Source organism: Homarus americanus, unplaced genomic scaffold (assembly GCF_018991925.1).
Source record: "Homarus americanus isolate GMGI-L3 unplaced genomic scaffold, GMGI_Hamer_2.0 scaffold18436, whole genome shotgun sequence".
Lineage (NCBI taxonomy): Eukaryota > Metazoa > Arthropoda > Malacostraca > Decapoda > Nephropidae > Homarus > Homarus americanus.
This window is the reverse complement of record NW_024732821.1, coordinates 6891-27116: the sequence shown is the minus strand read 5'-3', so window position 1 is coordinate 27116 and position 20226 is coordinate 6891. Positions and strand designations below refer to the sequence as shown.

The following is a 20226-nucleotide window of genomic DNA, read 5'->3' as shown; positions in this document are numbered from 1 at the left end:
GAGGAGCTGCTGCTACCAGTGGCTGGGATGGAGGAGTTGCTGCTACCAGTGGTTGATGGTGGAGCTGCTGTTACCAGTGGTTGGAGGGTGGAGCTGCTGCTACCGTAGGTTGATGCAGTGAGCTGCTACCAGTGGTTGATGGAGGAGCTGCTGCTACCAGTGGCTGATGGTGAGCCAGCAACAGGTGGTTGACGAAAGAGTCGCTGCTACTAGTGGTTACGGATGAGCTGCTGCTACCAGTGGTTGATGGTGGAGCTGCTTGTTACGAGGTGAAAGCTGATAGGTGGAGCTGGGCGGCACAGTGGTTGATGGCGGAGCTGCTGCTACCAGTGGTTGATGGAGGAGCCGTTGCTACCAGTGGTTGAGGAAGATGGATGAGCTGCTGCTACCAGTGGTTGATGGAGGAGCTGCGCGCACTAGTGCCGATGGTGAGCTGCTGTTACCAGTGGTTGATGGTGGAGCTGCTGCTACCAGTGGTTGATGGAGGAGCTGCTGCTAACACCAGTGGTTGATGGAGGAGCTGCTGCTACCAGTGGTTGATGGAGGAGCTGCTGCCAACAGTGGGTTAGATGATGGAGCTGCCACCAGTGGTTGACAGAGCTGCTGCTACCAGTGGTTGGATGGATGAGCTGCTGCTACCAGTGGCTGATGGAGGAGCCGCTGCTACCAGTGGTTGATGGAGGAGCTGCTGCTACCAGGTGAAGGCGGAGGAGCTGTTGCTACCACCGGTTGGATGGTGGAGCTGCTGTTACCAGGTGGAAGCTGATGGTGGAGCTGCTGCCAATGATGGTTGATGTGATGAGCTGCTGCTACCAGTGGTTGATGGAGCTGGCTACCAGTGCGTGGTTGATGGAGTGGAGCTGCCACCAGTGGTTGATGGAGGATTGCTACCAGTGGTTGAGCGAAAGAGTTGCCGTCACAGGTTGATGGAAGGAGCTGCTGCTACCACAGTGGCTGATGGAGGAGCTTGCCGTTACCATTCGGTTGATGGAGTGAGCTGCTGCTACCAGTGGTTGATGGAGGAGCCGCTACCAGTGGTTGATGGAGTGAGCTGCTGCCACCAGTGGTTGATGGAGGAGCCGCTGTTACCGGTGGTTGATGGAGTGAGCTGCTGCTACCAGTGGCTGATGGAGGAGCTGCTGCTACCAGTGGCTGATGGAGAGCTGCTGCTACCACTGGTTGATGATGAGCCGTCAGTGGTTGATGGTGGAGCTGCTGCTACCGTGGTTGGGATGGATGAGCCGCTGCTACCAGTGGTTGATGCAGGAGCTGCTGCTACCAGTGGTTGATGGAGGAGCTGCTGTTACCAGGTTGATGGAGGAGCTGCTGCTACCAGTGGTTGATGGGCGGAGCTGCTGCTACCAGTGATTGATGGAGCGAGCCGCTGCTACCAGTGGTTGATGGTGAGCTGCTGCCAACAGCGGTTGATGGAGTGGAGCTGCTGCTCAGTGGTTAACATGGAGGAGCCGCTGCTACCAGTGGCTGATGGAGGAGCTGCTGCTACCAGTGGTTGATGGATGAGCCGCTGCTACCAGTGAAAGTTGATGGTGGAGCTGCTGTTGCTTGGTGGTTGATGGTGGAGCTGCTGGGCACCACTGGTTGATGGTGAGCTGCTGCTACCAGTGGCTGATGGAGTGAGCTGCTGCTACCAGTGGTTGATGGAGGAGCCGCTGTTACCAGTGGTTGATGGAGGCTTGCCAAGGTTAGAGATGGCAATATGAGCTGGCGGTTACCAGTGGTTGAAGGTGGAAGCTGCGCAGCACACAGTGGTTGATGGTGGAGCTGCTGTCGCCTGGTTGATGTGGAGCTGCTGTTACCAGTGGTTGATGGAGGAGCTGCTGCTACCAGTGGTTGATGAGGAGCTACAGCACATAGGTTGATGGAGGAGCTTGCTGCTACCAGTGGTTGGCGAGAGCTGCTGCTACCAGTGGTTGATGAGGAGCTAAGCGCATCATCGAAGTTGATGGTGAGCTGTTGCTACCAGTGGCTGATGGATGAGCTGCTACCAGTGGTTGATGGAGGAGCCGCTGTTACAGGAAGCGATGGAGGAGCTGCTGCTACCGGCTGATGGAAAGGAGCTGCTGCTACCAGTGGTTGATGGAGTGAGCTGCTACCAGTGGTTGATGAGGAATGTCAGTAGTTGATGGAGCTTGCCGCTACCAGTGGCTGATGGTGAGCTGCTGCTACCAGTGGTTGATGGAGGAGCTGTTGCTACCAGGCTGATGGTGAGCTGCTGCCAGTGGTTGATGGAGTGAGCTGCTGCTACCAGTGGTTGATAAAGAAAGCCGTTGCTACCAGTGGCGATGGAGCTGCTGCTCAGTGGTTGATGGTGACAGCAGCATACCAGTGGCTGATGGTGGAGCTGCTGCCACCAGTGGTTGATGAAAGAGCCATGGCACCAGTGGTGGGACAGCAGCATTGAAAAAGTTGATGGAGTGAGCTGCTGCTACCAGTGGTTGATGATGAGCTGCTGCTACCAGTGGTTGATGGTGGAGCTGCTACCAGTGGTTGACATGGAGAGCTGCTGCTGCTACCAGGTTGATGGAGGCGAGCCATGCTACCAGTGGCTGGGATGGTGAGCTGTTGCTACCAGAAGCGATGGAGGAGCTGGCGCGTACCAGTGGTTACGAGTGAGTCGTGCTACCAGGTGCTGATGGAGCGGAGCTGCTGCTACCAGTGGCTGATGGAGCTGCTGCTACCACTGGTTGATGGAGCGAGCTGCTGCCACTAGTATTGATGGATAGATACTGCCACAGTAGTTGATGGAGTGAGCTGCTACCAGTGGTTGATGGAGGAGCTGCTGCCACTGGTTGATGGATATCGCTGCCACCAGTGGTTGATGGTGAGCTGCTGTTACCAGTGGTTGATGGAGGAGCTGCTGCCACCAGTGGTTGATGGTGAGCTGCTGTTACCAGTGGCTGATGACAGCCGCTGCTACCAGTGGTCATGGATGAGCCGCTGCTACCAGTGGTTGATGGAGAAGCCGCTGCTACCAGTGCTACGGTGAGCTGCTGCTACCAGTGGTTGATGGTGGAGCCGTTGCCGCCTGTGCGGTTGATGGTGGAGCTGCTACCAGGTGGTTGATGGCGGAGCTGCTGGGTTAACCAGAGTTATGAAGCGGAGGAGCCGCTGTTACCAGTGGTTGATGGTGGAGCTGCTGCTACCAGTGGTTGACAGGAGCTGCTGCTACCAGTGGTTGATGGAGGAGCTGCTGCTACCACTGGTTGGCTGGAGTGGAGCTGCTGCTACCGCCAGTGGTTGATGGTGCGGAGCTGCTGCTACCAGTGGCCGATGGAGAAGCGAAGTTGATGAGCTGCTGCTACAGAAGAGGGATGGAGGAGCCGTTGTTACCAGTGGTTGATGGATGAGCTGCTGCTACTCAGTGGTTGATGAAAGAGCCGCTGCTACCAGTGGTTGATGGAGAGCTGCTGCTACCAGTGGTTGATGGAGGAGCTGCTGCTACCACTCGGTTGGGATGGATGAGCCGCTGTTACCAGTGGTTGATGGAGGAGCTGCTGTTACCTGCGGTTGAAGATGGAGTGAGCCAAGGTTAACAGTGGTTGATGGAGGAGCTGCTGCTACCAGTGGCTGGGATGGAAAGAGCTGCTGCCACCAGTGGTTGGATGGAGCGAGCCAAGCGTTACCAGTGGCTGATGGAGGAGCTGCTACCAGTGGCTGATGGTGGAGCTGCTGCTACCAGTGGTTGATGCGGAGGAGCTGCCTGTGGTTGAGTGATGAGCCAAAGGCGGCCTGCAGGTTGATGGATGGCTGCTGCTACCAGTGGTTGATGGTGGAGCTGCTGTTACCAGTGGTTACGGTGAGCCGCTGGCGCCCAGTGGTTGATGGAGGATTGCTACCACTGGTTGATGGAGTTGTTGCTGTTACCAGGCGGTTGATGGAGAGCTGCTGCTACCAGTGGTTGATGGAGGAGCTGCTGTTACCAGTGGTTGATGGAGATGCTGCTACCGTGGTTGATGGAGGAGCCGCTGTTACCAGTGGTTGATGATGCGGAGCTGGGCGTCACCAGTGCGGGTTGATGGAGGAGCGCTGCTACCAGTGGTTGATGGAGGAGCCGCCGTTACCAGTGGTTGATGGATGAGCTGCTGCTACCAGTGGTTGATGGAGGAGCCGCTGTTACCAGTGGTTGATGAGGAGCTGCTGCTACCAGTGGTTGATGGAGGAGAGCCACGTTACCAGTGGTTGATGGAGGAGCTGTTGCTACCAGTGGTTGATGGAGAGCCATGCCAACAGGTGGTTGATGGAGGAGCTGCTGCTACCAGTGGTTGATGGAGGAGCTAAGGTAGTTGATGGTGGATGAGCCAAGGCTAACAGAAAGAAAGATGGATGAGCCCGCTACCAGTGGTTGATGGTGAGCCAAGCGCCACAGGTTGATGAAAGAGCTGCTGCTACTGTGGTTGATGGAGCTGCTGCTACCAGTGGTTGATGGAGGAGCCAGCAACAGGTTGATGGATAGAGCTGCTGCTACCAGTGGTTGTATGGGAGGAGCCAGGTTGCTGCACAGGTGTTGATGGTGAGCCGCTGCTACCAGTGGTTGATGGAAAAGAGCCGTTGCCACCAGGTTGATGGCGGAGCTGCTGCTACCAGTGGTTGATGGAGGAGCCGCTGCTACCAGGTTGATGGAGGAGCTGCTGCCACCAGTGGTTGCAGGATGAGCTGCTGCTACCAGTGTTGATATGGAGGAGCCATGCTGTTACCAGTGGCTGATGGATGAGCCGCTGCCACCAGTGGCTGATGATGAGCCGCTGCCACCAGTGGTTGATGCAGAGCTGCTGCCACCAGTGGTTTGCGGAGGAGCCGCTGCTACCAGCGGGCCGGATGGTGGAGCTGCTGTTACCAGTGGTTGATGATGAGCTGCTGCTGGCCAGTGGTTGATGGAGGAGCTGCTACCAGTGGTTGATGGAGGAGCTGCTGCTACCAGTGGTTGATGGAGTGAGCCAAGCGTTACCAGTGGTTGATGGTGGAGCCGCTGCTACCAGTGGTTGATGGAGGAGCTGCTGCTACCAGTGGCTGGCGGAAGAGCTGCTACCAGTGGTTGATGGATGAGCAGCAATTGTGGAAGATAGAGAGAGCTGCTGCTACCAGTGGTTGATGGATGAGCCGCTGCCACCAGTGGCTGATGGAGGAGCTGCTGCTACCAGTGGTTGATGGATGAGCCATGTCAAAAGGTTGATGGAGGTTGCTGCCACAGAGTTGATGGAGTGAGCCAGCTGCTACCAGTGCTGGCGGTGGAGCTACAAGCACAGGTTAAGGAGAGCCACACAACAGATTGAGGCGGAGGAGCTGCTGCTGCTAAACAGTGGCTGATGGAGGAGCTGCTGCTACCGCGGTTGATGGAGGAGCTGCTGCTACCAGTGGTTGATGGTGGAGCTGCTGCGCCCAGTGTGGTTGATGGAGGAGCTGCTGCTACCAGTGGTTGATGGATGAGCCAAGGCTACCAGTGGTTGATGGAGTGAGCTGCTACCAGTGGTTGATGGAGTGAGCTGCTGCTACCAGTGATTGATGGAGGAGCTGCTGCTACCAGTGATTGATGGAGGAGGAGGAGCTGCCAGCGGTTTATTGAGGAAGAAGTGGTAGTGGTGGTAGATATTGGTTATGGTGGTAGTGGTGAAAAGTGTTGGTAGGTGGTAGTGGTGGCAGAGGGAACACGCAGTCCGCCTCCACCCCCGCCAGTTTGTGTAATACGTGTGGAGCCTCGCGGTCATTTATCCACATTATTTTTTTCGACGTTAACTGGTACAGACTGTATATTTCTGAGTAGTTCCTTCACCAGTTAACAGTTGAATGTGTGTTTCTCTCTCCAGTTAACTTTTGAATCTGTCTCTCTCCTTCGCCTGTTAACAAGTGACTGTGTATTTGTCTTACCAGTTAACAAATGACTGTCTGTCAGTGGCCCAAGGTTAAAAATGCTTTGAAAACCTTGGATCATGATGTAGGATAGTTATTTAGTGGGTCCCTTATTTTTGACCTGACCTGACTAGTCACGTCGCCTCCCTTCACTTAAGCTCCTCTACGTGTGTGTTGGTGTTGGTGTGGGGATTATTGGATGACATCATTATGACCTGACCTAAGAAGAACATAAGAACATAAGAAAATAAGGAGTCTGCAATAGGCCGGTTGGCCTGTGCATGGCAGCTCCTGTCGAGAGTTACTACCACTCTCTATCATCCATGAATCTATCTAGCCTCCTTTTGAAACTTTCCAGAGTTCCCGCAGCATCTTACTACAAAGTTGCTAAGCTTGTCCACTCCGTCCACCAATCTATTTGTGAACCGCTGAAGTTTCTTCCTATCTCCTCCTAAACCTCCAAACTTATCCAACTGAATCCGTTGCTCCGAGTCCTATCCTGCTCGGATATTAGTGAAGAACTTTATCTATATCCCTTTATTGATTCCTTTCACCCAATTTAAATACTTTTATCATATCTCCTGCACTCTTCTTGTCTTTCTAGGGAATGCAAGTTAAGTTTCTTTTTTTAACTCATCCCTGTTGGCGGAAGGCCTCAAGTCCCGAATCATTTGTTATTCTTTCTTGCCACCGACTCTTAGTGAATTTATATCCATTCTATATTGGGCACCAGAACTGTCCGCATAATCGAGGTGCGGCCTGACTAGCGCAAAGATATAGTGCTGCATTAAGACCTCTGCACTCTTGTTACTTACACTTCTAGATATAAAACCCAACACTCTGTTTGCCTTTATTTCGAACATTAACGAACTGTTTTCTAGGCTGTAGGTCCGGCTTACAAGGCAATTTCTAGGTCTCTCTTTTCACAAGTCGACTTTCTCTAGGTTGATGTTGTTAAGGCTGTATACATTGACAGTATTTGTTCTTCCATTATTGGCACGTTGAAAATTCTGCCAGTTGAATTTTACTGGCCATTTTTCAGTAATTCAATCTCCCTGCAGTTTATTTAGATCCTCCTGTAATGCATTTGCATCCTGCCCTGAATTAATCTGCCGCCCTATTTTGGTGTCATCCGCAAACTTGCTTATGTCACTGCTGATCCCAGTATCTAGATCGTTTATGTAGATTATGGAGGACCCTGCAATTGTTTGTAAATGAGGCAGAAAGTCAGAACCTGGGACTTGGTCAAAATTTTCGTGATGCCATATGGCAGCAGGGTCTACCATTAGACAACACATTATGCTTCCAATATCTTCCCAGGCGGTAGTACCTCCCTGTTTGGTAGCTGCCTACTAATACATACATACATGCATACATACATACATACATACATACATACCGAAAATAATGTGAGATTTCCAACACACGAATACCTGGATCAATCCCTGTGTCAAGTGCTCTTAAATCCTCTCACGTGTGTGCGTGTGTGTGTACTTACGTGAATGAGTGTGTTTTGGTGGCAGTGGTGGGACAATCATTGGTGTGTGTTGGTGGCAGTGGTGTTGTTAGTGGCGGTGGTGGCAGGGGCGACCATCCTTGCCTTCCCCAGCGCCACTATATATTATGACGTCAGCCACCACACTTCATTCTTCCCTTTGTTAAATAATAAACTAAAAAATAAAATAATCCACACGATACCTGTTTTATACACCTGTAGATATGTTAATTATCTACCTTGTTAAGATTAAGTTAATTACAAAGTTTAGATAAATTTTCCTTATCAAAAAGTATAGCATTTATCAGTACTTTGGGTCAGGTATTTTTTTTTATTTATTTTTTTTTGCGGGGGCGGTTCCTTGATAGAAGTATTTATACTTTAAGACTAAGTTAATATATATATTTAACTTGATCTCAATTTAAGTTAGAATGAATTAATTATAGTACTAATTATTATACTCGTCTAATACAAAAGTATTTTTTTTATATCAAATATATTACAGTATAAGTAAACGAAAAGATTTTAAAGTCACTTATAGTCAGTCATTGTTTTATATATACAGTATATATATATATATATATATATATATATATATATATATATATATATATATATATATATATATATATATATATATATATATATACCTATATATTAAAGCAGTGTTGAGTCCGTCATGTGAGTAATTAAAAGTAATGTAGTTCGTTTATTCGTCGTCGAAAATGGGAAATTAATTAAAATCATCGTGACGAATATTTTACATCCATTGTTATCTAAAAATATGTGTAAAATTAAAGGTATTGAATCTCTCTCCTCTCTATATCTATCTATCTATCTATCTATCTATCTATCTATCTATAATTACCCACAAATCACCTATTCTATCTCACGCAGCATTAACAACCCCAAAATAACACTCCCCCAAATATACAACCTCACCTAACCCCATAGACTTGGCTAACTCGTCCCTACATAAACTCCCCCCTGGATTAATCTGCCTTTTATAACTAGCCTCTGTTGTACATGCTTTTATTGTGCTCATTGTTTATATAAAAGGTCGGTAGGGATGGGGGTGTATGGTAATGGCTAAGGGTGTGGTGTGCAGAGAGATAGGGTGAGAGTAACAGGATGAGAGTGGGGATGGGCTAGCTATAAACATTTCCTTCACTATTGATGCTTTAAACCATCATCCTCCAAGGGTCAAAACATCATCCTCCAAGGGTTAAACCATCATCCTCCAAGGGTTAAACCATCATCCTCCAAGGGTTAAAACATCATCCTCCTCCAAGGGTTAAACCATCATCCTCCAAGGGTTAAAACATCATCCTCCAAGGGTTAAACCATCATCCTCCAAGGGTTAAACCATCATCCTCCTCCAAGGGTTAAACCATCATCCTCCAAGGGTTAAAACATCATGCTCCTCCAAGGGTTAAACCATCATCCTCCAAGGGTTAAAACATCCTCCTCCAAGGGTTAAGCCATCATCCTCAAAGTGTTAAACCACCATCCTCAAAGGGTTAAACTGCTTCACTAATCCTCAAGGCAGAGGGGATGATGATGCCTTAGCGGAGCCCGGACTAAAGCCCCTCAGTAAAAGTGCAAAATTGGACATAAGCCCCCTGTTTTTATGTTAAAGAGAGGGTCATTAGAAATATTAAAAATATATTGATTTAAATATGAAATTATTACAATTTAAATAATTAGAATATTATAACTCTTTAAATTTGGATATAGAACATTATTAAATAAATAGAAAATAAAAAAGACGACATATTTTACCTTCATGTTCATTCTGTATTTACTGAGGTGACCCTCGGGCCGAGTGAAGTCACTGAATGTCAGGGGAGTAATTACCCCAGTAGACAATACATACGTCATTGAAGATTTAATAAACATTCCTTGTATACCTCTTTATAACTATAACAGAATTCCCGAAGGTTAGGTTAGGTCAGAGAAGTTCATAAACTGTAAAGAAATAAAATAATTTTTTTAATTTTTTTTATTATTTCTCCTGGGAGACTTTTGTCCTCCACTTTGCCTTAACACCGTCTGGTCCTTATTCTTAACCGGGTCACAACACCAAAGGCTGGTACACACTCATTGTGGAGATTATTGTTTAGTTATTTATTTATCTTTTTTTTATTTATCTTTTTATATTTATCTTTTTATATTTATTTATTTATCATTTTATTTATTTATCTATTTATTTATCTTTTTATCTTCTTATTTATTTATTTATATTTTTATCTTTTTATTTATTTATAATTTTATTTATTTTTTATCTTTCTATTTATTTATTTATTGCGGTTGATGCCAATAATTTTTTCTGTGGTGGCCTGAGAGTTGTCGGCTGGGGGGGGGGGTGTTTGACTCCTACTCTTCTCCAGAGAGATAGAGAGACTGTAATAATTATACACACAACTATTAAAGAGACAAATGCTTAATGTATTTGGGTTAGAGTGAAATATGTTTGAGGCGCGTCTAAGCTTCCCCCACCAGACCCTGAACGTGACTAACGGACGCACGGGACACGTCTGGGTGTGTCAAGTGGTGGGAGAGTCGAGGTTTGGCGCCATTGAGAGACATTTCATATATTTCTCACTGTAAAGAAGAAGAAAAGAATTAATTCCCTGGTTGTTTTTCTACACCTCTCACAATTCTAGAAGTTTCCTACAATGAATAATTTCCCGTAAGTTAAGATAGAATTACCTTGAACTATTGAAGATAACACGGAAATAACACTCTCAAAGGGAGGATTAAAGTTAAACTGAGATTAATTTTTACCAGATCAATCAATAGTCACCGTGGTATTTTTTCCCTTAGTTATTGCTGAAGTTAACGGAGAGCTAATTAAGGTTATTCTTAGTATTTTTTAATTTTTAGGTTGTCTTTGGCCTTTGCTTTGTAGGTTAGGTTAAGTCTGTGTAAATTGTCATTTTTTCGACTCGGGGAATTTTTACCAACTAAAAATTGTCTCATATTGTGAGTGTGTGTGTGTGTGTGTGTGTGTGTGTGTGTGTGTGTGTGTGTGTGTGTGTGTGTGTGTGGGGAATATCAGTAGGTATAGAATAGATGATGTTCAGCAGGAAGGCAGCAGGAGGTATTCAGCAGGTAGGCCGCAGGGAGGTATTCAACAGGTAGGCAGCAGGGAGGTATTCGCTTGGTGGGCCGCAGAATTATTCGTATGGTGGGTCTTGAGGGAGGTATTCAGCAGGTAGGCAGCAGGGAGGTATTCCTTGGGTAGGCCGCAGGAGGTGTTCAGCAGGAACGCCGCAGGGAGGTGATGGCAGGTAGGCCGCAGGGAGTATTCAGCAGGTAGGCGCAGGAAGTATTCAGCAGGTAGGCCGCAGGGAGGTATTCGGCAGGTAGGCCGCAGGAGGTATTCAGCAGGTAGGCCGCAGGGAGGTATTCAGCAGGAAGGCCGCAGGAGTATTCGCTTAGGTAATGCAAGGAGGTATTCTCAGACTTCTGAGGAGAATTATTCAGCAGGTGGAGTCCACTTGGTGGGTATTCAGCAGGTAGGTCGCAGGGAGGTATTCACCAGGGGTATTCAGCAGGGAAGCAGCAGGGAGGTATTCAGCAGGTAGGCCTGGGGGTATTCAGCAGGTGAGCAGCAGGGAGGTATTCAGCAGGTAGGCATAGAATAGATGTTCAGCAGGAAGGCAGCAGGGAGGTATTCAGCAGGTAGGCCGCAGGGAGGTATTCAGCAGGTAGGCAGCAGGGAGGTATTCAGCAGGTAGGCCGCAGGGAGGTATTCAGCAGGTGGGCAGCAGGGAGGTATTCAGCAGGGAGGTATTCAGCAGGTAGGCAGCAGGAGCCACAAGCCGTGTCTCCCACAGGTACAAAGCCCTTTCTTGTTAGCCGCTAATGGCCCCTGATTGGCGGGAGAGAGACACCGGCTATTAAACTCAACCTGTGTGATGGTTTGGTCGTGTGTGTGTGTGTGTGTGTGTGTGTGTGTGTGTGTGTGTGTGTGCATACAACCCATACGATTAAATACAGCATTTATAACCACGCAAAATCAAGTCATTTAACGTATACATGTGAGTCAATTGGCGTACACGTGTGAGTCAATTAACGTACACATGTGAGTCATTTGGCGTGCACATGTGAGTCAATTGGCGTGCACATGTGAGTCAATTGGCGTACACGTGTGAGTCAACGTACACATGTGAGTCAATTGACGTACACATGAGTCAATTGACGTACACATGAGTCAATTGACGTACACATCACTTCTGAGCGAATTTCCACCTTGAAAAAAAAAGAAGAATAAATGGGGCAAGATCGGTGGCAGAGAGAGAGGCATTTACCTGGCTAACAAGGCGTACAGCGGAGGTAATTGGTTGTGGGGGTGAGGAAGGAGCCAATGGGGCGTGATCAAAGGGGGGGAGAGGGAGATTCGGAGGTTAATAGGGAGGGGGTTGGTGAAGCTATGTTAGGTTGGGGGAGGAGAGTTCCTATGGTGGTTTAGAGAGAGAGAGATTACTGGCATCTTTCTTAATTTGTTGGAAGAGTTGCCCCTCTCTCCTCATCCTCCTTCCTCCCTCCTCCCCCCTCCCTCCTCCTCCTCCTCTTCCTCCCCCTCCCTCCTCCTCCTCTTCCTCCTCCCTCTTCCATCAGATGCATTTTTTATTCTTTATATTTCCTTCCTTCCTTCCTCCCCCTTCCATCCTTGTGAGGCCAGTCTTTATGTGAACTAAGTTGAGGGTTTAATCTTAGGGTGAAATTATCTGGGGCTAATGATCAGGTGATATACGGTGGGGGTTAATCACTCTTCAGGTGAAGCTTAACTTGGGTGTCTAATCTTCAGGTGAAACTTAACTAGGGTGTCTATTCTTCAGGTGAAATTTAACTAGGGTGTCTAATCTTCAGGTGAAACTTAACTAGGGTGTCTAATCTTCAGGTGAAACTTAACTAGGGTGTCTAATCTTCAGGTGAAACTTAACTAGGGTGTCTATTCTTCAGGTGAAATTTAACTAGGGTGTCTAATCTTCAGGTGAAATTTAACTAGGGTGTCTAATCTTCAGGTGAAACTTAACTAGGGTGTCTAATCTTCAGGTGAAAACTTAACTAGGGTGTCTATCTTCAGGTGAAACTTTTTAACTAGGGTGTGTCTAATCTTCAGGTGAAACTTAACTAGGGTGTCTAATAATCTTTGAGTGAAGCACCTTCAAGAATTATCTAATCTTCAGGTGAAACTTAACTAGGGTGTCTAATCTTCAGGTGAAACTTAACTAGGGTGTCTAATCTTCAGGTGAAACTTAACTAGGGTGTCTAATCTTCAGGTGAAACTTAACTAGGGTGTCTAATCTTCAGGTGAAATTTAACTAGGGTGTCTAATCTTCAGGTGTTCCGTCTTGTGAGTGTGGATCAAGTAGTACCTCTCTCCTTCGTATAAATGTGTCAGGTAATTTGCATGATTGAGAAACTCTTCCTTGTTTGTTTTATTTTCTTATAAATTAATAGTTTATGAGGTAATGGAAAAAATGAGAAGAGAAGAGGTTAAGTTGGATGAGAGGAAAGAGAATGTTAAGGAATAATTTTGGGAGGGGGAGAAAAGAAAAAGGGAGATCCGAGGGTAAGCAGCCAGGTAGGGAGGGAGGGAGGAGAGGGCTAGGTAGGGAGGAGAAGGCCAGGGAGAACTCATGGGTTGCTGTGCTCGCTGTCTGTAACAATTTAATGACTGGCCCCGGATCTTCTCCCGTCTTGTGTGATCCGCCTCTCTCTCTCTCTCTCTCTCTCTCTCTCTCTCTCTCTCTCTCTCTCTCTCCCTCTCTTAGAAAGGAACAGTCTGAGAGAGTGACAGGGACAGCAAGATATTCAGACTGTTGTATCGAGTGAGACAGTCAAGGGAAGAGCTTGAGCCAGTCAGACTGAGAGGTTTAACAGTCAGGGCAGGTGAGATAGGTGCAGAGGATGCGAGGGAAGGTGTGGTGACGAGGGGATAGTGATGATGGTGATGATGGTAGTAATAGTGATGATGATGATGATGACGTAACTAAGACGTTCTTGGTATCAGTTGTTGTGTTGGTCAGGAAGTTTAAAAGTATTTGTGGAACTGATAGTGAAGTGGATGGTGCTAATGGGGGGTGTGGGGGGAGTGATAGTGATGGGGGAGTACTGTATGTGGTTGCTTGGAGGGGGAGGTGATGAAGTTGTCAACCATAATGGCATTACCAAAAGGGAACCGGATTTTTTGTTTTTAAAGATAATTGAGGATGTGAGAATGGATCGAATAGACTCCGACAGGTGAATATTCAGGTGAGAATCAAGGTGTCAAGGTGAAATTCCAAGTGGATATCAAGGTGAGATTCCAGGTAAATATCAAGGTGAGAATCCAGGTGAGAATCAAGGTAGACACAAAGGTGAAGAGTCTTGTGTCAGCATGGTCTGGTCAGGTCGTTTCCTCTCCCCAGTATTGACGGGTTTCTCCAGCTGACAATTTAAGACGATTATATTGTACAGGTCGGTGAGAAAATCTAACCTGTAGGGATAAGAACAACCTGAAGCAGAAGTAGTAATGTAGTGTATATTTATTTTGTTTTTCTCCAGCAGTAGGACATGATTCTTTACCGTGGGTCTTGTCCAAACCTCAAAGAAGTCATTGAAAGAATATGTCACGCGGGTAGTCAGGATTAGCAGTAATAGAGCTGGAAGACGCACCAAAAAAATAACATCCCCATTAACGTTATCAAGACCATTAATAAACTGGGGAAGTGGAGCGATGTCCTAGTGATGGATAGTGGCCAGAGAACTGTGCTGCCTTATGGCCCTTATACCCTGTCATGATAAGGATCACTATGGCCTACACTGTTACACCATCATTCACATCCCCCATATTCACGTTTTATTCATTTTATACGTTTTTCAGGGTGGTGGGGTGGGGGTGGTTGGGAACAAGACGGTAGTTGAGGAGCTGTTAAGTGTCGTCTCGGGCTCTTCACTTTAAACTTTAAGAATGAGAAGTAAAAATTTCCTGATAACTTTAAAATTGATGGCTAGATGGATTTGTCTTGGAGGTGGAGGCAACTGACTGTCTTGGAGGTGGAGGCGACTGACTGTCTTGGAGGTGGAGGCGACTGACTGTCTCTTAGGCGGAGGCAACTGACTGTCTTGGAGATGGAGGCGACTGACTGTCTTGGAGGTGGAGGCGACTGACTGTCTTGGAGGTGGAGGCGACTGACTGTCTTGGAGTGGAGAGCTGGCTTACTGTCCTGGAGGTGGGTGACTGACTGTCTTGAGGTGGAGGCGACTGACTGTCTTGGAGGTGGAGGTGACTGACTGTCTTGGAGTGAGCTGGCTTGACTGTCCTGGAGGTGTAGGTGACTGACTGTCTTGGAGGTGGAGGCGACGACTGTCTTGGAGGTGACTGACTGTCCTGGAGGTGGAGGCGACTGACTGTCTTGGAGGTGGAGGTGACTGACTGTCTTGGACGTGGAGGTGACTGCTGACTTGGAGGTGGAGGTGACTGACTGACTTGAAGGTGTGAGGCGACTAATTGCCATGCAAGTCTGATTTTGCACGTGGGGAAAATGACCTCATTCTTATACACATATTACTTGAGTGGTATTGATCTTATTCTATCTTTTTCTCTCTCTCTCTCTCTCTTCTCTCTCTCTATCTCTCTCTCTCTCTTTCTCTCTTTTACTCCCTCGTCCACTCACATCTCCGGAGACAAGGGCTGAGTGGTTGGTGCAAGTTGCCTTAACTAGACAAGACGAAGTAGTCAAGGTCATTTGAGCAACGTCCCCCCCCCTCCTGCGTTACCACTTGCCTCATTGCCACCATAGTTCCCGTTCGTTATGCTCTCCCCTCCTCCCCCTCCCTCCCCCTCCCTTCCCCTTCCCCCATCTCTTGTTATCCTCCCGATCAATTCTCGTGAGGTCTCTCGGGTAGTTGAACCTGTATTGGCTATCCGAGAACCACGTCAGATCCTAAGGCGGTGCTTGTGGCTGGCTGGCTGACTGGCGCTGACTGGCTCCTCCTTCGTTCCTTCCTCCTCCCTTTCCTCCCTTCTCCCTTTCCGTCACGGGTCCAAAGGCGGTGTGTTACAGCAGCCACCCTAGCTCACCCTCCTTGCCTTCCGACTCACGAACCATCATCACCCACCGTCGAATCTGGTACTTAAAGCCCTGGCGTGTTAGGCTCAGTGCCCCCCTCCCTCCTCCCCTCCCTCCTCCCCTCCCCTCCCAGTTGTTGTGCGAGGAAGCAGTGAGGTGTGTGCCATGTAGGGTGAGGTGTGCCATGTAGGGTGAGGTGTGTGCTAATGCAGGGTGAGTGTGCCATGTAGGGTGAGGTGTGCTAATGCAAGGTGAGGTGTGCCATGTAGGGTGAGGTGTGCTAATGCAGGGTGAGGTGTGCTAATGCAGGGTGAGGTGTGCCATGTAGGTGAGGTGTGCTAATGCAGGGTGAGGTGTGCTAATGTAGGGTGAGGTGTGCTAATGCAGGGTGAGGTGTGCTAATGCAGGGTGAGGTGTGCTAATGTGGGGTGAGGTGTGCCATGTAGGGTGAGGTGTGCCTTGTAGGGTGAGGTGTGCTAATGCAGGTGAGGTGTGCCATGTAGGGTAGGTGTGCTAATGTAGGGTGAGTGTGCTAATGCAGGGTGGTGTGCCATGCAGGGTGAGGTGTGCTAATGTAGGGTGAGGTGTGTGCCATGCAGGGTGAGGTGTGCTAATGTAGGGTGAGGTGTGTGCCATGCAGGGTGAGGTGTGCTAATGTAGGGTGAGGTGTGCCACAGGGTGAGGTGTGCTAATGCAGGGTGAGGTGTGTCATGCAGGTGAGGTGTGCCATGCAGGGTGAGGTGTGTGCCATGCAGGGTGAGGTGGCTAATGCAGGGTGAGGTGTGTGCCATGCAGGGTGAGGTGTGCTAATGTAGGGTGAGGTGTGCTAATGTAGGGTGAGTGTGTGCTAATGTAGGGGTGAGGTGTGCTAATGTAGGGTGAGGTGTGCTAATGTAGGGTGAGGTGTGTGCTAATGTAGGGTGAGGTGTGTGCCATGCAGGGTGAGGTGTGTGCCATGCAGGGTGAGGTGTGCTAATGCAGGGTGAGGTGTGCTAATGCAGGGTGAGGTGTGTGCCATGCAGGGTGAGGTGCTAATGCAGGGTGAGGTGTGCTAATGTAGGGTGAGGTGTGCTAATGTAGGGTGAGGTGTGCCATGCAGGTGAGGTGTGCTAATGCAGGGTGAGGTGTGCTAATGCAGGGTGAGTGTTTGCCATGCAGGGTGAGGTGTGCTAATGTACGGTGAGGTGTGCTAATGTAGGTGAGGTGTATGCAGGTGAGGTGTGTGCCATGCAGGGGAGGTGTTAATGCAGGGGTGGTGTGCTAATGCAGGGTGAGGTGTGTGCCATGCAGGGTGAGGTGTGCTAATGCAGGGTGAGGTGTGCTAATGCAGGGTGAGGTGTGCAATGTAGGTGAGGTGCCATGCAGGGTGAGGTGTGTCCATGCGGGTGAGGTGTGTGCCATGCAGGGTGAGGTGTGCTAATGTAGGGTGAGGTGTGCTAATGTAGGGTAGTGTGTGCCATGCAGGGTGAGGTGTGCCAATGCAGGGTGAGGTGTGTGCTATGCAGGGTGAGGTGTATTTTATTTAGCTGGGAGTTTACCTTTTTGTCATATTTTACCTGAGTGATTTTGTTGTCTGGACACATTAAGGTCAAGACAACGCTATCAAGATGTTTAGTGTTTGTATAGCAAGAAAAGGATGGATTATTTGGTGAATTTAGACACATACCTAACACTAACCTAACCTAACCTAACCTAACATATCTATCCTATCCTAACCTAACCTAACCTTATCTATCCTATCCTAACCACAACACTAACCTAACCTAACCTAACCTAACCCAGTCTAACTTAAGTGTGTGTATGTGTCAGGTGAGTGTGTCAGGTCTGCGTGTGAGTGTGTCAGGAGTGTGTGAGGTGTATGTGTGTGACTGTGTCAGGTCTGCGTGTGTGTGTGTGTGTCAGGTATATGCGTGTGAGAGTGTCAGGTATGCGGTATATAACCCAGCAGTGTGAGGAAGGGGTGACGTATGCCTGCCCTCCTTTCACCCAATCCCCCTAACCATTCTCGCCAAGCCTAACAAAACGACGTAATTTGCTCAGACTCTCTCTCTCTCTCTCTCTCTCTCTCTCTCAGCTTCGCCAAGATCCATCCCTCGACGTGTAAAAATTCCCAAGTTTCGTCACCCTAGGAAAAACAAATCCAGCATTGTTTGGAATTATTATGAAGAGCTTAAGTGTATAGAATTAACTCAAGTATTTATTGTTGTCTGTGTAATGTTTATTTCTCTGTTTATTCATTTAGTTCATAAGGGGTTTTAAGTTTTTTTTATGTGCTGGTAAAGTTATTATTGTGAAGAGGACTGAAAAACGTCTACGTGTGTGTGTGTGTGTTTTAAAAATCTTCTTTCACAAAGGTCAAGGTCACTGCTGAAGGTCACAGGGGGTCACATGTGGCAGCGGAAGGGGGAGTAGGGGCATTTTGTATAAGGGTATTATTCTTGTCGTACCCAGGTAAGGCAGAAGCTGTGTATACGTGTGTCATTATATACAGGAGGGCAAGTTCACACAAAAAGTATTTACTAGGGAATAATGGGACGACCTGAAGATTAACCCCCCTGCTAATACTCAGGTGCTCCTATCTCACACACACACACACACCCCACCATAAAAACTCAGTAAAAAAAACCATCTCTCTCACAGCCAGAACTAGTTAGGCCTTAAAGAAGTTGTGTTAAGAGACACTAACAGAGACTAAGTAGAGGAAGGAGGAACGTTTATCGAGTCATTGGGAGTGTTGTGAATGTGACGTGTGAGTGGCAGGTGTTTGTGTGTTTGGACCTGGTTGTCTTGTTATGAACCTACCTGCCTACCTGAGATGGTGTGTGTGTGTGTGTGTGTGTGTGTGTGTTAAGGAGGGGGTTGTGTACTCCAGCAGACGCCATTATGGAAACACTTACCGTAATAGTCAATTAATATATTTGGCGAGGTGGAAAACTGTGGCTATCGCAGACACCAGACTTGTGTAGAGACTCCCGCCCTTCTATGTGTGTGTGGGTGTGTGGGTGGGAGGGGTTGGGAGTGAGAGGGAGAGAGAGGTGGAACTGCGCGAGAGGGAAGCGAAACGAAAAATTTCTTAAGTATATGTAAGAAATAATAATAATAATTCCCAACAATAATAATAATAACAACAACAACAATAATAATAATATAGTTTTATTTACAAGTAATATATTCTGTCTATAACGCTATTGTGCTGTGTTTGATGTAGTACTGTTTACTTACGAGTCTGCTGACAGGACCAGACGCGCCAGTAGAAGTTGTCAACGTAAATTTGGTGCTATTGAAAAGTTAAACTCTGAGTCCACTAATGAAGTAAAGCTGGTGGCTGGACGAGTGTTATCAAACGTAACTTTTTTTTTGTTTATCTCTGGTCACACTGGGAGAAGGGATATAGGATTTGGTGTTTTGTGTTTGTTGGTTTGTCCAGCTGTGTTTGTTGGTTTGTCCAGCTGTGTTTGTTGGTCTGTCCAGCTGTGTTTGTTGGTCTGTCCAGCTGTGTTTGTTGGTCTGTAAGATAATTTCGTTGCCAAAAATGTGGATGGTGAGTGTGGATATATGTCAAACATATATACTGTTTATTCATCCTCACATATCCATTTGCCGTTCCTCATGCCCAGTACCCACTCTAGGGGGCAGTAGGGTTAACACTTGTCTTAGAATCTCGTCCAATCTGAACTCTAGAAAGAATTTAAACACACACGGCTGAGTACTCCCGAGGTCAGTTGCCACATCATGAATATATATACAATAAATACTTATACCGTCTAGTGTAATTAAGTACTTACTGCAACAGACATCAATAAAATTTCTTAGTTTTTTTATTATTACTGCATTTTATTTCAGTAATAAATCCTACGTGCAGCCTAAAACGAAAATAATTTAAAAACATGGCAATATTTCACCCGCCGACACCTGTCATGGCAGCGTCGTCGACAGGAGAGCGCAAGAGAAATGTCATTTAAAATACTGTACTTTGAGATACAGTTTAATAAGTGATAATGGTGCAAGAATAAATGTCTCCTTGCAATAAATAGTATTGATGGTGGGTTAATTATTTGTTGGTATATCGTGTGCAGGTGTTACATTATTCGGGTATATTGTACCAGTTGATATTTTGATGTGGAATATTTACGAGATGTCTTGTGAACGGAATTGTTTTTATAAGTGAATAACAATATTGACGTCTCTTGTAACGCCTAAACAGACCATACAACTTGGATGTTACTTTTGAGTAATACGAAGTGGATATATACGTATTTGTCCGGAGCGTCTGACATCTTTACCATTGAAATCTGTCTACCTGACATTTAACTCAGTCAAAGGTGTTTTTAAATGTTTGGCAAACGCTTTTTCGTTTCAAAGGCATAGATAATTTTGCCAGACAAGAAGGAGAATGTATAGATGAGTTTAAATGAGCACAGTGACGGCAATGACCAATGATAATCAAGGAAATTATCAGTGACCAATTAAATGCTAGCATGGGGTGTCATTGACCAATCAACATTTGGGGCGGTGGGGAAGGTAAGGACAGGTAACTGCATCAACTCAGTGCGCGTCACCGTCTCTTGGGCACCAGTCGTATGTTTTGTTTATTTTTTAAGTGTTTTTACCCGAATAACGTTACCCAGAGATACAGAACTTACAGACAATCATGATGATTTAGTGTGATACAGAACTATGAACTAAACACCTCAACTGATGGTTTAATAGACTTAGGTGAAAATGTTGACAAACTGAGAAACACACAAATATACTGACACAGTTGATCTTTCTTAGTAAATAAAACACAGAGGTTTCATC

The 20226-nt window shown here is 47.1% G+C and overlaps 1 protein-coding gene across 1 annotated transcript; it reads right to left on the bottom strand.

Annotated features, from left to right (window-relative positions):
- Nucleotides 1-1500: 1500 nt before the first annotated feature.
- On the bottom strand, nucleotides 1501-2556 carry LOC121869122 (A-agglutinin anchorage subunit-like). The gene is made up of 2 exons (XM_042370308.1): nucleotides 2345-2556; nucleotides 1501-1942 (listed from the first exon to the last, which is right to left on the bottom strand). The coding sequence occupies exons 1-2, from the start codon at nucleotides 2554-2556 to the stop codon at nucleotides 1501-1503; spliced, it is 654 nt and encodes a 217-aa protein (XP_042226242.1).
- Nucleotides 2557-20226: the final 17670 nt, after the last annotated feature.

What these genes read in the sequence shown, in the direction of transcription:
- LOC121869122 (XM_042370308.1), bottom strand. Translation starts at nt 2,556, where the DNA reads ATGGCTCGCCTCCATCAACCTGGTAGCAGCAGCAGCTCTCCATGTCAA. An exon ending in AGCTCCACCATCAGCCACTG is followed by an intron (nt 1,943 to 2,344) that starts GTATGCTGCTGT and finishes TGATGCGCTTAG; the next exon opens with CTCCTCATCAACCACTGGTA.